General features: G+C 34.6%; 1 protein-coding gene across 1 annotated transcript in view; it reads right to left on the bottom strand.

Annotated features, from left to right (window-relative positions):
* LOC129260644 (erythroid differentiation-related factor 1-like) overlaps positions 1 to 18463 on the bottom strand; it is a 46220-nt gene that overhangs the window by 22430 nt on the left and 5327 nt on the right. Inside the window, exons 2-6 of the mRNA XM_064114263.1 lie at positions 18200 to 18325; positions 11448 to 11581; positions 7508 to 7604; positions 4722 to 4843; positions 4181 to 4355 (exon numbers count right to left, since the gene is read on the bottom strand). Of these exons, the coding sequence (XP_063970333.1) occupies positions 4181 to 4355; positions 4722 to 4843; positions 7508 to 7604; positions 11448 to 11581; positions 18200 to 18325 (654 nt within the window). The remainder of the gene's footprint in view (positions 1 to 4180; positions 4356 to 4721; positions 4844 to 7507; positions 7605 to 11447; positions 11582 to 18199; positions 18326 to 18463) is intronic.

Consider the following 18463-nt stretch of genomic DNA (forward strand, 5'->3'; position numbering starts at 1 on the left):
CTTATTCACATTCGACTCATATTCGAACTTGACCTGTGCCTTCAAGAGATGGACCTCTGGTATGAATTTGGTGATCCCACCTCGAAGATATAGAAAGTTATTGGGTGTACAACACAATTGTTGACGACGACGACGACGCCGGAAATAGTGATACCTATGTCTCGCTCCGCTACGCAGGCGAGACAAAAACCAGTATGAGTTGTTTTATGTAAATTACGTGAATATACAAGTCAATGAAATAATATACTTTTCACAAGAAATTACTCTAAAAAAAATTATTATGTGGTTAAGCAGTATATAAAAGATGTCGTAAATCTTTGATTTTTTTTCAACCAATCACAAACATGCATTCGGAACTTGCATTTGATTATACTGGGTTGTGTTCAAAGGCAAGCTTTTATGCAACAGCCCCCAAATCTTTGGCACTTACAAAACAGAGGATAATAACTGGAAGCTCAAGCTTATGAAAGGCTAGTACTGACGTCACCTATGACATTGCTAAAGGGACTGCAAGGTTATTACTTCTAGAAAAGAGTCATTCATCTCCAAGGAAACCTCTCAATGGGATACATGTACGTCTCAGAGAAACATCAATTCAATTTACCTACATGATTACTTTAGCTTCAAAGCATGTTAAAAATTTATGATTTCCTGTCATAGAATGGAAAGCCATTATTATTCAATGAGGTTGATGTATTCCTAACGATTCATAAGGGGTAGGCGTGCTAAACCTGGGGTAATAGTATTAAGCACTAAGCACTATATAAATGTTGCATATCATTAATATAAAATGAACGATTGTTTGCTCAACGGTTTTCTATAATAAATAGATGCCCCATTGTCATGCACTGTTGCATAAAAACAAAGCTGGATATTTTTTCTTTTTTCATTTACTTGACTGCATGGTCATGTCTGACTATGCCAAATCAAACTGAATCATCCTTACTCACTTATGAATACACAAGCCAGTTATTGCAAGAAAGAGACATTTTCAGAAACATAATGACCATTGTGACTTTGACTCTATGACCCCCAAATCTATTCAGATCATTGTCACTCATATATGCATACTTGGACCAAGTTGACCAGTTAAATGGTTATTTAGTTATATGCAAAGAATGAAATGAGATGACCCCCAATACTATCTCTGGCATGAAAAAAAGCAATCTAAAAGCGATAACAAGTCCCCGGTTTTCATCCTTGAAACATGGGTCAGGGGAGTGTTTCATCAACATTCTTATCTGATAAAATGTCACATCTGACAACTTTCCTTGATTCTGATTGGCTGAGAAGCACACTTCCTATAGTAACTGTCCAATAATACAAGACTTGTCAGATAGAATAGCTACCGGTAACATAATCTTTCATTAAAGGAGAAATATATTGATTATGAATGTGGTCTTATTATATATCAATGGAAAGGTAATGATGTGGGGATTATCAGTGGGTCATTAAAAAAAATTACGAAAATAATACATTTATAAGGTGAAAATCGCCGATTAAAAAACGCTAAAATGCCTTTCCGAAATATGCCTCGCATCGGTCTCTGAATTGACTCGAATTTGATGACGTCACTGTCTGTACGAGAGGCGTGATTGGCTCTCCCACGTGAAGCTCCACTTGCATGCAAAACCTGTTGCGAGGGTACGTTTTCTCCACACTGTCACTGAATACTTCGATCACAAAATGAAAGAAAACCCCGAATTTTATCTAGATTTGGATTTTCAAATTGATGATTTTGAAGATGAAGAGTATGATGATGAAATGAACAACAAAGTGACATAGTTGGAGGTAAATTGGGGGAATTACGCCGATGATGATGAGTCGGACAATTCAACTTGCAACACGATCACATGCCGATTCGCTACCAACTCATGTAGCTGCTAAAAGTGCTAGCTACACCGCGCGGGCCAAATTGAATTCATGAAAATGAATTACTACACTGTCCAGACAGAGTCTCTTACCTCTGTGACTATGAAGAAGGAAAATAATGATATAACTGTACTTACAAACAAGTGAATATAATCCGAACCTGACACTCAACGAATAGCAGCAGACGATATGCACCGACGATAAACTTCATGTGGCTGGGATAGTCACTCGTTCTGTTAGATGTAATTTTTATCTCATTAATTTGACAAAATTACAAAACTCTGGGAATTATTTATCTATATAAAATTATAGTAACATCTTGTAATATTTTTTTAATTACGATAAAACCTTTTTTGAAGGAAAACGTTGAGGTAAATTAAAATTAGATGTAAAAGATCATCCCCAACATGCGTAGCTTGTAAGCATGATTGTTTGTCATTGCAAACAAACCATCTCAAACACATGTACTGGTATTCCTTGCTGATTGAGAGCTGTGCAACACGTGCATAGATCTACTCTCTCTGCCAAGGCGAGCAAGCTTGTGATGGTTTGTTTACGATCACATATACGAGCTGCGCATGTTGGGGATGATCTTTTACATCTAATTTTAATTTACCTCAACGTTTTCCTTCAAAAAAGGTTTTATCGTAATTTAAAAAATAATACAAGATGTTACTATATTTTTATATAGATAAATAATTCCCCGAGTTTCGTAATTTTGTCAAATTAATGAGATAAAAATTACATCTAACAGAACGAGTGACAATCTATCCCAGCCACATGAAGTTTATCGTCGGTGCATATCGTCTGCTGCTATTCGTTGAGTGTCAGGTTCGGATTATATTCACTTGTTTGTAAGTACAGTTATATCATTATTTTCCTTCTTCATAGTCACAGAGGTAAGAGACTCTGTCTGGACAGTGTGGTAATTCATTTTCATGAATTCAATTTGGCCCGCGCGGTGTAGCTAGCACTTTTAGCAGCTACATGAGTTGGTAGCGAATCGGCATGTGATCGTGTTGCAAGTTGAATTGTCCGACTCATCATATCATCGGCGTAATTCCCCCAATTTACCTCCAACTATGTCACTTTGTTGTTCACTTCATCATCATTCTCTTCATCTTCAAAATCATCAATTTGAAAATCCAAATCTAGATAAAATTCGGGGTTTTCTTTCATTTCGGGATCAAAGTATTCAGTGACAATGTGGAGAAAACGTACCCTCGCAACAGGTTTTGCATGCAAGTGGAGCTTCACGCGGGAGAGCCAATCACGCCTCTCGTACAGACAGTGACGTCATAAAAAATCCCCAATTTCGCCGACATAATTCTGCGTGTTTGAAGCATTCAGAGAGAGAACTTTAAACTATCAATTAACTGAGTTTCATCGGTCTCCATGATAAATGATGTACACCATCGTGTTCTTCTTATTTTCTCCTTTAATTTGATATATGATTCTCCATTTTTACGATTTTCAATATATTTCTACTTTAAACACTCCCCTTGTTTTATCCCACATAAATGCTGTTTGTAAGCACTAAGCAGACCTTTTTTTGTGGGACTTTTGAAACCTTTCAAGGAATTTATATAGGGAGCAATCTACTTTATAAATACATTTCAGTTGAGGTTTAATTTGATATCGATTTATCACAATTTCAATTAAGTAAAGAAAAAAATGAATATGCAGAATATAATAAAGATATAAGATATGCCAAGAACATAACCCTTTTCCATTTATGCAGGTTAGAAATATAATTGGGCAGTATGTTGCTGGAATCGACAAGAACATGAAATACAGTACATACCAGAGTATCATGTATTACATATTATTTTGAACAAAAGTGAAGGTAGAGATACATATTCAGGTATATCGCTATTAATTAAAACATTATAAAGTATTGTTTTGTTTTGGATTATCCTGGGAATTGTTAAAAGATGTCTTGTTTGTTTCTGTTTCTGTTTAAGGAAAAGAAAGATAATACAATCTCCAAAACACAGACAAATACCAGGAATAATCCTGACTAGAATAATGAAATCTTTGTGTTGTTAAGTTTAAGCACCCAGCTTCATTTGTGCCCACTGAGCACAATTTCACTGATATGAGACAATTATTCTCAATTTTCACATAAATGTTATCACATATGCATGTATGATTATTCAAATATAAATTTCATTCAAATTTTCTTGCTTATCAAATCCTAAGTGGTATGAAATAGGGAATATGAAACAACAAATTTTTAATATTTTACCCGTCTGAGACAACCTATATTATAGATCTAAAAAAAGAAGAAATCTAATAGATATGTTACCATTGGTGAGAACTGTGCATTCTTAAGTTCTGGGATATCCTCGGTCTTGAGACGTTCATATTTCTGTACGAATCCATCAAGATGGTAGCACATGACAAGCTCAGGTACATTACACATGAGATTATCAAGCCAGTAATCTAACCCAGTTAGAATGTTGATGGGACTCTGGGTATCTCTGATAGACAAATAGAGAGAGAGAAAAAAAAATTCACATTGAAGACTCTTAGCTACTCATTTTTAAATCCTTTGCGAGCTTTGACCAACTTAATCATGAAATTGAACTATCTAATGAACAACTAAATAAATAGTTTTACCTTCCATCAATACACCTCACGGCCTCTATCCCAGCAAGGTCTCATGTCAAGTTTGGTGGCTGATGTAAAAATCATCCCAACACTTACACCAGTTTTCAAATTGGCACTTGAATATAGCACCAGCTCATTTCAAGTGATTGCTTTACCTCAATCTAACACTGACAGTGAGACAATTTGTACCACAAAAAAATGGATTGATCTATACAGAAAACTGGTGAATGCATTACCTTAATCTAAGACTGACAGCGGGATATGTTGTACCACCAAAGATAGGTAGATCTGTACCTATCAACATCCGTATGTCTTCAAATTGCCAAATGACCTGACGAGCAAACTGGCTTACATCATCCTACAGTACAAGAAAAGTAAATACAAGAATAATTAGTCATTTAACACACCTAGTGCCAGACTTTCCTTAAGAATTGGAAGTCTGTAACCTGGCTATCAATCTTTTGGAGGTCGAAGAGGTTGCGAATGACCGACCCAGATGAAGAGTGCAGGAGAAACTAAGTTCTAACTGTTATGTGTAATTTCAATATTTCCTTTTTTTCAAAGGGATTGTTTAACCTCTAACAATATAATTCTATCTTGCAGCTAATGCTTTGATCAGACTGGCAAACCTTTAGGTCAGCCAGAAATCACCACAGCTAATTGGTCACTTCATTGCTGCAATAATGAAGACTATCACTTTAGGCTATGGAGGGGATACAGTCACTTTTTTACGTAAAGCAAAGTGTAAAATGAGGCTTATGAAATAACATTTTCAGGGTCTCCCCTAGAAATATTATTGCATGCACTGACAGCATGTCTGAGCCCCAAAGCTCGGATTTTTGTAAACCTCCACAAAGTTACTTAATCCTTTAAATAATAATGGAAGATATAATTTGTAGCTTCTTTTTTATTTTGCCTATATTTGAAGATTCATATCTGCATCTAATAATCTGTAATGCTATCTACTATTAACATATATGGATCATTTTCATAAAAGGACAAATAAGAGGAAACCACAAAATGAAGACAATTTGTATTTGATTGATAGAAATTTGAAAATATATGACTACCGGTACTTGTAATCAGACGGCCAGTTTTTCAACTATCAGTTAGTGACCCTTGAATGAATACAAGAATGAGATATCCCCTTCAAGATGAATTAAAAGTAATAGCAGGCTTCCATTAAGTATGATAAATTAATAATAGTGTGTTACATACCTTTCACATTCTTTTCAGTAACTAAATAGAACCATTAAAAAAGCTACAAATTTTCATCACACCACCACCACCACCACCACCACCACCACCACCACCATCATCACCACTATCATCATCATCATCATCATCATCCTCATCATCATCATCATCATCATCATCATCATCATCATCATTACCATCGTGGACCTGGGAAGCGGGGATGCTGTAGCACCCCCAAGATTCTCCTTGGGGGTGCTGTGTGTATTATTTTCCACAGGCAGCACCTCCAGGAATTCTGGACGGTGTGACAAAATGGATAACGAAACCAAAATTACCTACATTTTTAAAAATAAAAACCCTTTCTTTTTTGTCAATTTCTAGGGACGAAAATAACCTTTATATTGGAATGAAACTTTTTTTTCTTGCTTGTCAAATTGACATCAGCACCATGCATGGGCGGGAATCCCAGGGGGACGTATCCCCCACACTCTTTTGAAAGGGGGGACACAATATCAAATGTCCCTCCCCACTACTTGAAGAAGGGGCAAAGAAAAGAAGAAAAAAAGGGAAGGAAGAAAGAAAGAAAGGAAAACAGAGGAGAAAAGGAAAAGGAAAAATAAGAGGAGGAAGACGAGTGAATAAAATAAGGTGAGGGGGAGACATTTTTTCATGTCACAATATAAATTTTTCGCTCAAGCTTCGTGCTCACATTGTCTGTTCTATACATGTCTTGGTCACTAGGCTGATATGGAGCTTAAAATATCAAGTTTTTAAGTATATAAATCAACAAAACATTTCTCAGACATGATGACAAAATATCCTTAGAATGTCCCGGTCCTAGGTCAAAATTATGATTAAATATTATCAGCTCGCGCTTCACACTCGAGTCATTTATTAAGTGCAATCCAAATCCAATTCAGAATTTTCCTACACAGTGCTTGAAATAGTGCATAAATTCACCTTTTCAAATCGGAATATCAAATATTTTAAAAATGTAAGCTTATTTAGAATTCCCAGATTCAAGGTCTAAATCTAAACATGCGCACCCATATTTATTGGGATACCAGTTTATTCTTTATTTAAAACTTCCTTAAATGCTCCAGTTTCAAATCAGAACATTTATAAAACATGAATAGAGTGTCCCGTTTATAGGTGTAAACCTCAATTTTGTTTCCGCTTGCGCTTAACACTCCATCAATTGTTTAGTTACATACCTCTCCTGTTCATGATTACAAAAAGTGCTTCGAATGTATGTCCAGTTTTTAGGTCGGGATGTCGAAAATGTTCAGCTCGCGCTTCTCGCTCGCATTATTTGATTGTTGAAATATGTATCACTTTCATAGGTAGCAAAAGTCCTTTGCAGGCCCCTTTTCAATCAGGCAAGAACTGATACTAAATATTCCTGCTCGGGCTTTGCGCTTGCAGTAATTATTTGTTACATATGCATCTTCTTCAGGATCACAAATAGTTGATCAAATGTTCAATTTTAAGGACAAAATACATGAAATTTCCAAAAATCTTAGCTCGCCTTCGCGCACGCATCACTTGATTGTTGAGATATGCATTGTCTTCATGGGTATCTGCAAACAGGCCAGAACGGATATTAAAAATTTCTGCTCGCGCATTGCGCTCGCAATATTTAATTATATGTCTAAGTTGTTTTAAATGAACAAGGCTAAGACGTGTTATATATGTGTGTGTGGGGGTGTGTGGGTTGAGTGTGTGTGTAAAAACGACGGAAAACTCAATTGTGTCCCCCACCACACCCACATTTGAGACAACACCATCAACTCAGCTAAGAAATAAGATTAAAAGAAATGTATACCTCCGGTGGTGCAGGTAGTTGCCGAATTGCTTTAGCCAATTCAGGGATCTGACCTTCTTCCGTCTCATCTACATGTATGTCATATCCTGGGCCCAAGCTATATGGAGCATTATCAACAACAACAAAAAGAAGAAAGATAGAAATAATATTGTTAACGATAATATTGAATCCCGGCTTTGTTGATTGGATCTATACCTTGACTTTAAAAAATTAACAAAAAAAGGAGTAGTAGATTACTTGAGTTGTAAATGCATATTCATCATGCGATTTTGATGGGTTTTTTAATATGAAATAATTGCAATGAAACAAAGGTAAAATATCATGTGAGAGATTTGGATACGACCAAACAAAAGGAATGTCTTTTCTGGTATAGCACTGCAATATGCTATGCAGGTTTTTAATGAATGCTACACAAAATGTCCATTGTGAAGCAGGCTTTTACACAGAAACTGTACTGTCTGTACATTTACAGCTTTGCTGATATCTTTTCTGCCAACCAAAACAGCTAACCAATTCATCGTTAAATTTTATAAAAAGAAATTTGGACTCCACAAAGAAGGAACATAAGGGGGGCTTGGCAAATCTAGCATTTACTGATATACATGTGTTTTTCAAAAAACTTTTCAACTATCTCTTGTTATTTGATCAACAATGAGGGCATTTTGAAGGAATTTTATACATCATCATTTCCATACTGTACAATGTGTGATTTGACTATAAAATGACATTACATGTATACATATTAAGCACATGTAGATAAATTGATTAATTAAAATTAATGAATGAAATTTAACAATTTGACAATAAAATTAATGTCAGACACTCAATTAGAATAGTCCATTATTAAGAAAGATCAAATCAACCTATAAATATATAAAAAGCTCATAGAAACAAGAACTTTCAAATAATAGGCTATTCCAATGTACACACCATAGCTTTGTTTCACATTGTACTTACACAAATTCAGTTTGGCAAAGTTGGCTATGATTTTTATTGGAACATGTCCACTACGATATTAATTTCAGTCAAAGGAAAAGAAAGTAAAATGAAGCATATTTCACTGCAAATTATAATCTTTACCAAAAAAACTACAATAAACATGAAGAAAAAGTCCTAAAAGATTAATATCAATCTAGTATGAAACCTGCCTATATTTTATATTCTCGATTTTTAATTATAAGAACATATTTCTGAACGTACCAAGTGTGAAAGTAAAGAAAACAAGCACATTCTTTCCTACCTTATTTTCATCAGAATTCACAAAAATTGTACTAAACCTGTTACACTCAAGTTCAAGTCAAATCCTCAACTCAATCAAACTACATGTACACATTCAAAGGACAAGTCAACCCCAACAAAAAGTCGATTTAAATAAAAAGAGAAAAATCCAACAAGCATAATACTGAAAATTTCATCAAAATCGGATGTAAAATAGGAAAGTTATGACATTTTTAAATTCTGCTTAATTTCACAAAACAGTTATATGCACATCCTGGTCTGTATGCAAATGAGGGGACTGATGACATCACCTACTCACTATTTCTTTGTATTTTATTATATGTAATATGAAATATTCAAATTTTCTCCTCATGGTTATGTAAAAGACGTTTTAGTTTTCCCTGAATATGTGAAATTACCATTGTTTTAACATTTTATGGTTCAGTCAAGTTGGTTCTTAAAGTCAAATTGGTAAAAATGGAAATATTGTATAATTTAAACAATAAAATACAAAATAAAAAAATGAAGTGAGTGAGGGACATCCTCAACTCTCTCATTTGCATGTCACTGAGTTCTACATATAACTATTTTGTGTAAAATAAGTGAAACTTTAAAATGTCATAACTTTCTTATTTTATATCCAATTTTGATGAAATTTTCAATATCATGCTTGCTGGATTTTTCTCTATTGATTCAAATCAACAATTTTCTGGGGTGGACTTGACCTTTAAAGGGATGGTCTGGGCTGAAAGTATTTATAGAGTAGAATTCACTGAGCAAAATGCTGAAAATTTCATCGAAATCAGATAACAAATAAAGTTACTGAATTTTAAAGTTTAGCAATATTTTGTGAAAACAGTCGTCATGAATATTCATTAGGTGGGCTGATGATGTCACATCCCCACTTGTTCTTTTGTATTTTATTATATGAAATTAGGTTTATTCAAATTTTTTCTTCCAAGAACTAGAAAAATTGGATTGACAACTGATTTAGTACATATTTATTGCTGAAACTTATTTCATTATAACAGAGACATATTATTCACACAAGTATGAAATAATGAAGAAAAAATCTGATTTTTTTGTAATAACTTAAGAAAACGGAAAGTGGGGATGTGACATCATCAGCCCACCTAATAAATATTCATGACGACTGTTTTCACTAAATATTGCTAAACTTTAAACTTCAATAACTTCATTATTTGTGATCCGATTTTGATGAAATTTTCGGCATTTTGCTCAGTGAATTGTACTCTATGTATTAAGATATAAATATTTTCAGCCCGGACCATCCCTTTAATAAATATCTCATCAATTTCACAAATCTAATGAATACAAAATGTATTTGTCCAAGCCATGTTTTCTTCCAATCTTCTCAGAGCCATGGCTGCAGTTTTTTATTGTGATAATTTCAAAGATGTGTAATAACAGGGGTAGCTGTATGGAAAGAGTCAAATATAATCATGTAATTAATGACACCAGCAAGGCCTATATCTTAAAATCCCTGCTGAGAAAATCACCTCATCAAAATGCATCTCGAAATTAATGAGATTGATTAAGTCTCAAGGGTTTCTCCTGAGTGTAGGACGGAAAAGAAGAGTGATTTTCAATTGTATCAGTTCTTATAAAACACCAGAAATCCTTATTCTGTTCTTCAAGCTCAGCTCTTTTTTCTTTCATATTTCTCCAAATCTCTGCAATGGTTTGAAGAGCTGTTATTCAAGTGCTGACTCATTGGAAATGATTCATTCCCCCCATTTTTACCTCTTTTCTTATCCCTCTTATTACTTTGATTCTTGTCATCCCTCCACATTCAAGCACCTAACACTTACACTGCCAGCCACGGGATTTTGCTAGTTCAAAGATAACACAAAATCCTTGATGATGCTTATTGTTTCAAACGCCCACATTTCTTACAAAATCACATTCAAAATGATATGTTGTTAAAAGTAAGTTGTTGAAAATGTATTACTACTAGTCTTTGAAATTGTTGAAAGTGTTCCTACTTCATAAAATTTCATGCGTGATAATTTTTGTGAAAGATTACTTAACTTCCCTTTCAACCTTAACAGTTTAATTTCTTATTAATTACTATGTTTTATAGAAAAGTAAAAAAAAATTGATGCAAATTTTCTTTTCCCAAAAGTATGATGGTAGAATATAATAAATGAGTGTAGATATACACCAAGAACTAGTTTAATCCATTAAGATATTGCATTTCCATTTAATCTTTATCAGTGAAGACAAGGCAATTCCAAATGCAGTCTTCGTCATGTGACATTTGAAGTCCATTTTATAAAGAGTGCTAAAAATCTTTGCCATAAAAATGGAATTACCATGGAAACCTTGATCGTGATTGGCTGCTGAGCCCTGTTTGGTAGATCCCATAATGGCAAATGTACCTTGGCAGTAAGTTCTTTATGAAATGTGCCACAGCAATGTAAAAAGTAAGACCAAATGAAAATCAAAGGGGTACTTCAGTTTGACTTAAATAATATTAAAGATAGAGACAAATTTACTACCTCCCCCCAAAAAACACACACACACACCTCCAACATTTGACAGTAATGAATAATAAATACTGAATCAAAACATGTAGTGTATAAAATAATGAATGGAATACCACATTAATGACTAAAATATCATAATTACAATGATTATGATATAATCTTGTGTAACAAATATAACACTGAATGAAAATATGAAAAGGTTATAGTTTTACCTGTGATAAAGGAACTTTGAAAGGAGATCGACTGTCTGTCTATACTCTGATGTTTTGAGTTGACTGTGAAACTTATTCTCTCCTTCATTCTGAACCAGTCTGATAAAGACATCCTGTAACCATTTCTTCTCAGACTGATTAGAGAATAGGAAATAAAATGGAAAGGATCATTCACTTTTAAGAATGTACTTGATGTGAAAGGGTCAATCATAAAAAATATCACTGAAAGTGATTGATATCCCCAATGCCATTACCATAGCAATGCAGCTTCCAACATATTTGGAAAATTGGTCTTGCATATATCTTTACCAGAAGACCAATGTTTGCAGAAGTAGTTTGATCCATTATGAGATTTCCTAGGGGTTTTGGACATAACATGCCATTACCATGACAACACAAATTCCAACACATTTGGAAAATGGGTATTGCATGTCTTTACCTTAACACAAATGTTTGTGCAAGATATCATGAGCACTTGTTCAAAACCTGATGAAGTGGTTTGATCTCCAATATTTGCAACGGACTGACCGCTCGACCATGCACTGATACCTACAATGTATACTACCTCTTTTAAAATTTGCTTGGTGGGGTATAAAAATAGTATTAATTGGCGGGGGAAATTCATTGAGACTCATGAATTCAATGAATACTAATTGCAATAAAGACTGGAAAAAAAATTATAATATAAACAGAAATAGGAGCATCTGAGCAATATACTAAAATGAAAGTTAAACTGGGTTAAAGTTGGACTAAACATTATAAAGTTAGTGTATACCAAGTTGGTTATCCATGATGGTGTTAAACAATCTGAATATTATACCTCATGCTAGTAAACCAAGTGGCAACAAGCAAGAATATAACATACATTTGACTTAGAGTAAAAATATCTGTAAAATCATTATAATTAATTATACTTCATGATATTATTTTCCCTGACAAAGCAGTACCAAACATTTTGAAAGTTTGGGTGGTCCTTTTCAGGACCAGCAATTGCCCACAAATGATACAGAGTGTACCGTGAAACCTACTACGCTATTAAAAAAGCAGTGCCAACTCTAAAAGTTTGCTATTGTGTTAACATATTTGAAGTCACATATTTCACATGTTCTGAAATTTTGAGGAACTGGGCCTGCAATTTTAAATCAACAAAATATGAAATAAAATTAAAATAAAACGATGGCTTAGAGAGTAGTAATTCCAAAAGAAAAAAAAAAGGTTTCGTAACAAAAATGACCCTGGATTTCTAATGTTACATTTTCTCCCTCTCAGGCTTTCAAAGAAATTTTTAGATTAGAGCTATGTTATAAATGCTTTTCAGTTGAATCTACATCTTGAAAGTAGACTGCTAGGTCTCTTTCTCCCCATCTCTCCCACCCTCTCTTTCTTTCCCTCCCTCTCCCCTTATCTCTATCTATTTCTTTCACAAGAAGCAGGGCAAGTTCTTTACTTAATATTTTAAGAATTTCACGTTTGTAGTAATTCTCTCTTTCAAATTGGATTGACCCCAACCACTTTAAACCCTTGTTTTTCATGTTGGTAATAAAGTTATTCCATTTGATTCTACAACGCAAATAAGAATCTCTATGGTAATGCTCCGATGGATTACATTACGCATTTCATTCCAAAAGAAAAAAAAATGTTTCGTAACAAAAATGACCCTGGATTTCAAATGTTACATTACCTCCCTCTCAGGCTTTTAAAGAAATTGTTAGATCTGATGATACGCTTTTCAATCGATACAGTCTACATTTTGAAAGAAGGCTGCCATGTCTCTCTCTCTCTCCCCCTCTCTCTTTCTCTCTCTCCCTCTCGCCTAAATTCTATCTCTTCTTTCACACAACACACTTACAAAGCAGGGCTCATTTTTTTACTTTACATTTTTAGAACATATTTCACATACCTGTAGTAATCAAATTGGTACACAATACACTCTCTTAGTAAACAAAAAAAGGCAAAACTCAAGTGCCTAGGAGTGAGACTACCAATGAGTTTGGAGCTCATCTTGGTAAATTAAATCATATCATCTTCCATGTATGAGGCAGGTACCCTGATAATTTTCGGCACGGAAGATATATTTCTTTAATCGAATTCAACAGGGAGATTCCATGCTAGAAAAGTCAGTCATTTTCACACTTTTCAACCTGCTGTCCAGACAAAGAACTTCAATTTAATTTGTGGTAATATTAAAGTACTACTGTACTGGGTAGTCATGTAAAAAAATGAAAACCGACCAAAATATGTTTTCCATTGATGAATAAGGGGTAAAAATGTGTCGTATGGGACATTTCTGAGTCCTGTATAACACACAACACAGGGAATGATTTTGCTTTACAAATTTGAATAGCATTTTTGGTCATAAGAGAAAAGCTCTATGACATGTACAGTCCTATGTAAAAATAAGCAAAACAAAAGACTTTATGCATAGCAGTTTTTCAAAAATGTGGAGCAAATTGTGATGCGATACCAGGAAAATTATTCCCTGCAACATTTTCACCTTTAATTCACCCGTACTCGTTTTTTGTTGGTTATCAGTTTTCACATCATTATCTGCTTTAACTTTATCATTGACAAAAAAGAGAAAATTTTATTGCTCAAGCATTCAGCCAAGAGACTATTGTTGTCAAAATGTCCCTTACGACACGTATGGAATCGCCCAACAGAAGAAATTTTGAAAGTCCGAAAGCTTTCCTTGTGAGAGCAAAACAACATTTGATACAACTTGAAGTTCTTCACTCTTCTGAATGTTAAGTGTGGTTTTCATTACATATTAAATACTTTTTGTTCTTTTAGAATTTCAAACAGAAGTGGAAATAAGTAACATTGGCTCAAACTTCTGCCTTTGACCCACTACTCCCTCATTCTTTACATATATACAGTGCGTCCCAGAAAAAAACGAAACCGAGATTAAGCGATGATTTATCATAACTTAATCACAAATACAATAGACAAGTGACCTACCATTGTAAAGCTTAGAATCTCCTCTTTCACCTGAAATTACTTAGATTATTCCTCATTCACGCATGAGTGAGCAAAAGCAATTTGAAGAAAGGATACCAAAAACTCATTTGGCGGGGGTATCTGAATTTCAAAAAGAAAATCACATGCCTAAAAAGTTCAATATCTGCTCTTTTTTTGATACCTTAATCACAAAAAAATGGTCAAGAAATAAAAAAGTTATGTTCCCTCGAAAAAATGCTTGTATTTCCATAATTTCATTATATAAACGTGTTTTCACCGGTTTCCCACAGAAGCTATCGCATGGTTAAAGGACAAGTCCACCCCAACAAAAACGTGATTTGAATAAAAAGAGAAAAATTCAACCAGCATAACACTGAAAATTTCATCAAAATCGGATGTAAAATAAGAAAGTTATGACATTTTAAAGTTTAGCTTATTTCTAACAAAATAGTTATGTGAACGAGCCAGTTACATCCAAATGAGAGAGTCGATGATGTCACTCACTCACTATTTCTTTTGTTTTTTATTATATGAAATATGAAATATTTTGATTTTCTCGTCATTGTCATGTGAAATGAAGTTTCATTCCTCCCTGAACACGTGGAATTCCATTATTTTAACATTTTGTGCTTCAGGCAAGGAGGTCCTAATCGTCAAATCCGTAAAAATTGAAATATTGTATAATTCAAACAATAAAAAACAAAAGAAATAGTGAGTGAGTGATGTCATCGACTCTCTCATTTGGATGTAACTGGCTCGTTCATATAACTATTTTGTTAAAAATAAGCGAAACTTTGAAATGTCATAACTTTCTTATTTTACATCCGATTTTGATGAAATTTTCAGCATTGTGCTCGTCTGATTTTTCTCTATTGATTCAAATCAACATTTTTCTGAGGTGGACTTGACCTTTAACAAAAGACTTAATGCATGGCTGATCGTCAACAAAACGGAGTGTCAAGTGAGTTTGATCGCTAGCCTGTAGAACCTGTTCATTTTATGAAATTATTGAAATTCAAGCCTTATTTCAAATAACCAGAACTTTGTTATTTCTTGACCATTTTCTGTAATTGAGGTATCAAATTAAAGAGCAGATATTGAACTTTTTAAAAATGTGGTTTTCTTTTTGAAATCCAGATACAGCTTGCCAAATTACTTTTTGGTATCCCCTCTTCAAATTGTTTTTGCTCACTCATGCGTGGATGAGAAATAATCTAAGTAATTTCAGATGAAAGAGGAGATACTAAGCTTTACAATGGCAGGTCATTTGTCTATTGTATTTGTGATTAGGTTATGATAAATCATTGATAAATCTTGGTTTCGTTTTTTGTGGGACGCACTGTATATTCACACACACCCTCTAACCTTCCCTCCCCTCCCCCTTCTCTACCCCTCCCTAGCTAATTTTGTTTTCCTTGCCAGACATTGCAAAAAATGCTGGTAGAGATCATGGCAATCGCTCCATGAAAATGAGTTTGAGTAAATACTAACAGTTATATTTCCCTTGGCAAAACTGTACTTTACTTTGGGATTCCCCCATTCCAGCTTTCACACAATATGCTCATACATGTAACTAGTGTTGTAAACATCATAAAGTGGGCTGCACTTGGAAACATAAAAACCTCATATGCTAGCCAGTCATACTCCAAAGTAATTGCTTAATTGTGCTATGGGACTGTCCTAGACTTAGGGAGTAAAATACTTTAGCCCCAAAATAATAAATGAATATTGAAGATTTAAAAAGCATCAACTTAGTAGAATCATGGACTTATGAAGAGATGGACATTCATCGCTTAGGAGGCGCGATAGCTCAGTCGGTAGAGCGGGGGTTTCGGATTCCGGTGACCCGGGTTCGATTCCCAAGTGGTGCGCCAGTGCCCTTTGGTAAGGCATTTATCCTCATTACCAGGTCCCTCGGAGAGGACCTTAAGCCGTTGGTCCCCTGGTTGCTTGCTCACAGGCATTCGTGCTTTCTTAGCAGTCAGGTAAAAAACCTCGGTATAACCTCGTTATAACAATGAATTCACTGAACAGGTGACTGTTTTTGTCATCTGAATAACATTCTCTTCATACTTGACTACTTTGGTCATATGATCGTTACCGCAAGAAGGGCCCGAAGCAGTTCGTGATTGGAACTTTCTATTTTGCAGATTGGATGCGCAGTTGATAACAAATCACTTAAATCATGGAAAATCAACGTGCATTTCTTGTTTACATTTGGTAATTTTAGTTCCATGTAGTTTTTTTGGGGAAAAGTCTGCATATTTCAATATAGAGGCAGATTTGTCAATGATTGTCAACCAGTAAAAATTCAATTTTCCATTGGTCGCTCATTTCAGTATTTGGGAAATCTGGCTGGAACCAGTTTATGAACCAACGCATTGTAGATAATGCGCGGCGCGGCCAGTGCATACACAAACGTAACCCAAGCGCAAGATTTCTACGCGTTGAGTGTATGTGCGCGCCATGCATGATGCGCGCATAGCAGTGGCGGACCGTGACCCGGAGGAGACAAAGCATTGGAGGGGCACAGCATTGTTCACAAACAATACAGTGCCCCTCCAGGTCACGGTCCCCCACTGGCGCATAGGATACGCGACTGGAAGGTAACAATTTACGTCACAATTGCTTATTAAGGGTTCATTCGCTATGTTTGTAAATAACCTGAAATCGAAAGTAGTGATAAGCAAACAGGCATATAAATTGTTTAAAATAATAGTTTGAATTACACATTGTACAGCTCTAGGTAATAATAATAATATTGACTGGCTCTTTTTTCGGGAAACATCAAATATGTTGCCCTTAAAAAGAACCATATTGCCCTCATCTTAAGACTCTGGCCAATATGATTCTGTTGCGGGTGACATATTTGATGTTCCCCTCAAGGCCAGTCAATATTATATAATTAATCAATAATAATAACAACCATTCAGAAACAAAGTTCATGCTTTATAAATGTTAAAGGTCAAGTCCACCCCAGAAAAATGTTAATTTGAATCAATATAGAGAAAAATCCACAAGCACAACACTGAAAATTTCATCAAAATCGGATGTAAAATAGGAAATTTATGATATATTAAAGTTTTGCTTATTTATAACGAAAAAAGTTATATGCACTGTAACTCAGTGATAGGCCAATAAGAGAGTCGATAAAGTCCATCCCTCACTATTTCCGTGGGTGGCTACTGAGCTAGTAATTTTGAGACTCGCGCCTTGCCTGCTTATCAGACCATACTGCGCATGCTCGTAACTTCAGGAACTTATCCCGAAGGATGTGTTTCGGGGCGGTGTGAATGCAGGAATAATTAATGGGTATTTTTTAGCCTAAAAAAGTTCTCGTAATTTAATGGGGATTCTTATGTTCGAGACGGTTTGAAACCACCTCTTGCTATACTTTTTTATGGGACTACACTGTGAATATAACTAAAAAATTCAAACTTCACCAAGAACAGGTATTGAAATGAAAAATGGACCAAGTTCTTGTAAAAAAATAATTTCAATGAAATAATACTTTCTTTACAGCACGTGAGAGTAATAAGGGAATAAAATTATTATCACATACAGTACAAAGGAAAGGATAAAATTTATGTTGTGTATTGGGATTTAAGTTATACCAATAGTGAAGTATCCCTAAAGATGATAGGGATTAAATATTGAGTGGAAAAGAGGTACTGCTTATCTGTATTAACTGCTTGCAGAGAATGCCAGAGGGTTGTGAAAGTGATATGTTTTCAGGCAAGGTAAAGATAAATGATTTAGTATGAAAAAAATCTATGAACAGGAGCTTTGCTTACCTGTGAGGCATCCCTAAGGTGCTTATAGAGATCAAGTTTATCAAGAAGAAGAGTTTTCCCAATCCGATGGACTGCCAAGCTGACCTGCTCATTACTGAAAGGTATCTTCAGCAATTTTTTGATGTTCTGGAAAAGAAATCGAATGACACAACAGTAACATCTATATATTGTTGTTAAAGTGTGCAATTTTATTTATAAAAAAAAAAACACACAATTATTCCCGAGGCAAACTGAAACCAGAGTTACAAATATCAAACTAATTAT

The sequence above is a fragment of the Lytechinus pictus genome, unplaced genomic scaffold (genome assembly GCF_037042905.1).
Source record: "Lytechinus pictus isolate F3 Inbred unplaced genomic scaffold, Lp3.0 scaffold_19, whole genome shotgun sequence".
Classification (NCBI taxonomy): Eukaryota; Metazoa; Echinodermata; class Echinoidea; order Temnopleuroida; family Toxopneustidae; genus Lytechinus; species Lytechinus pictus.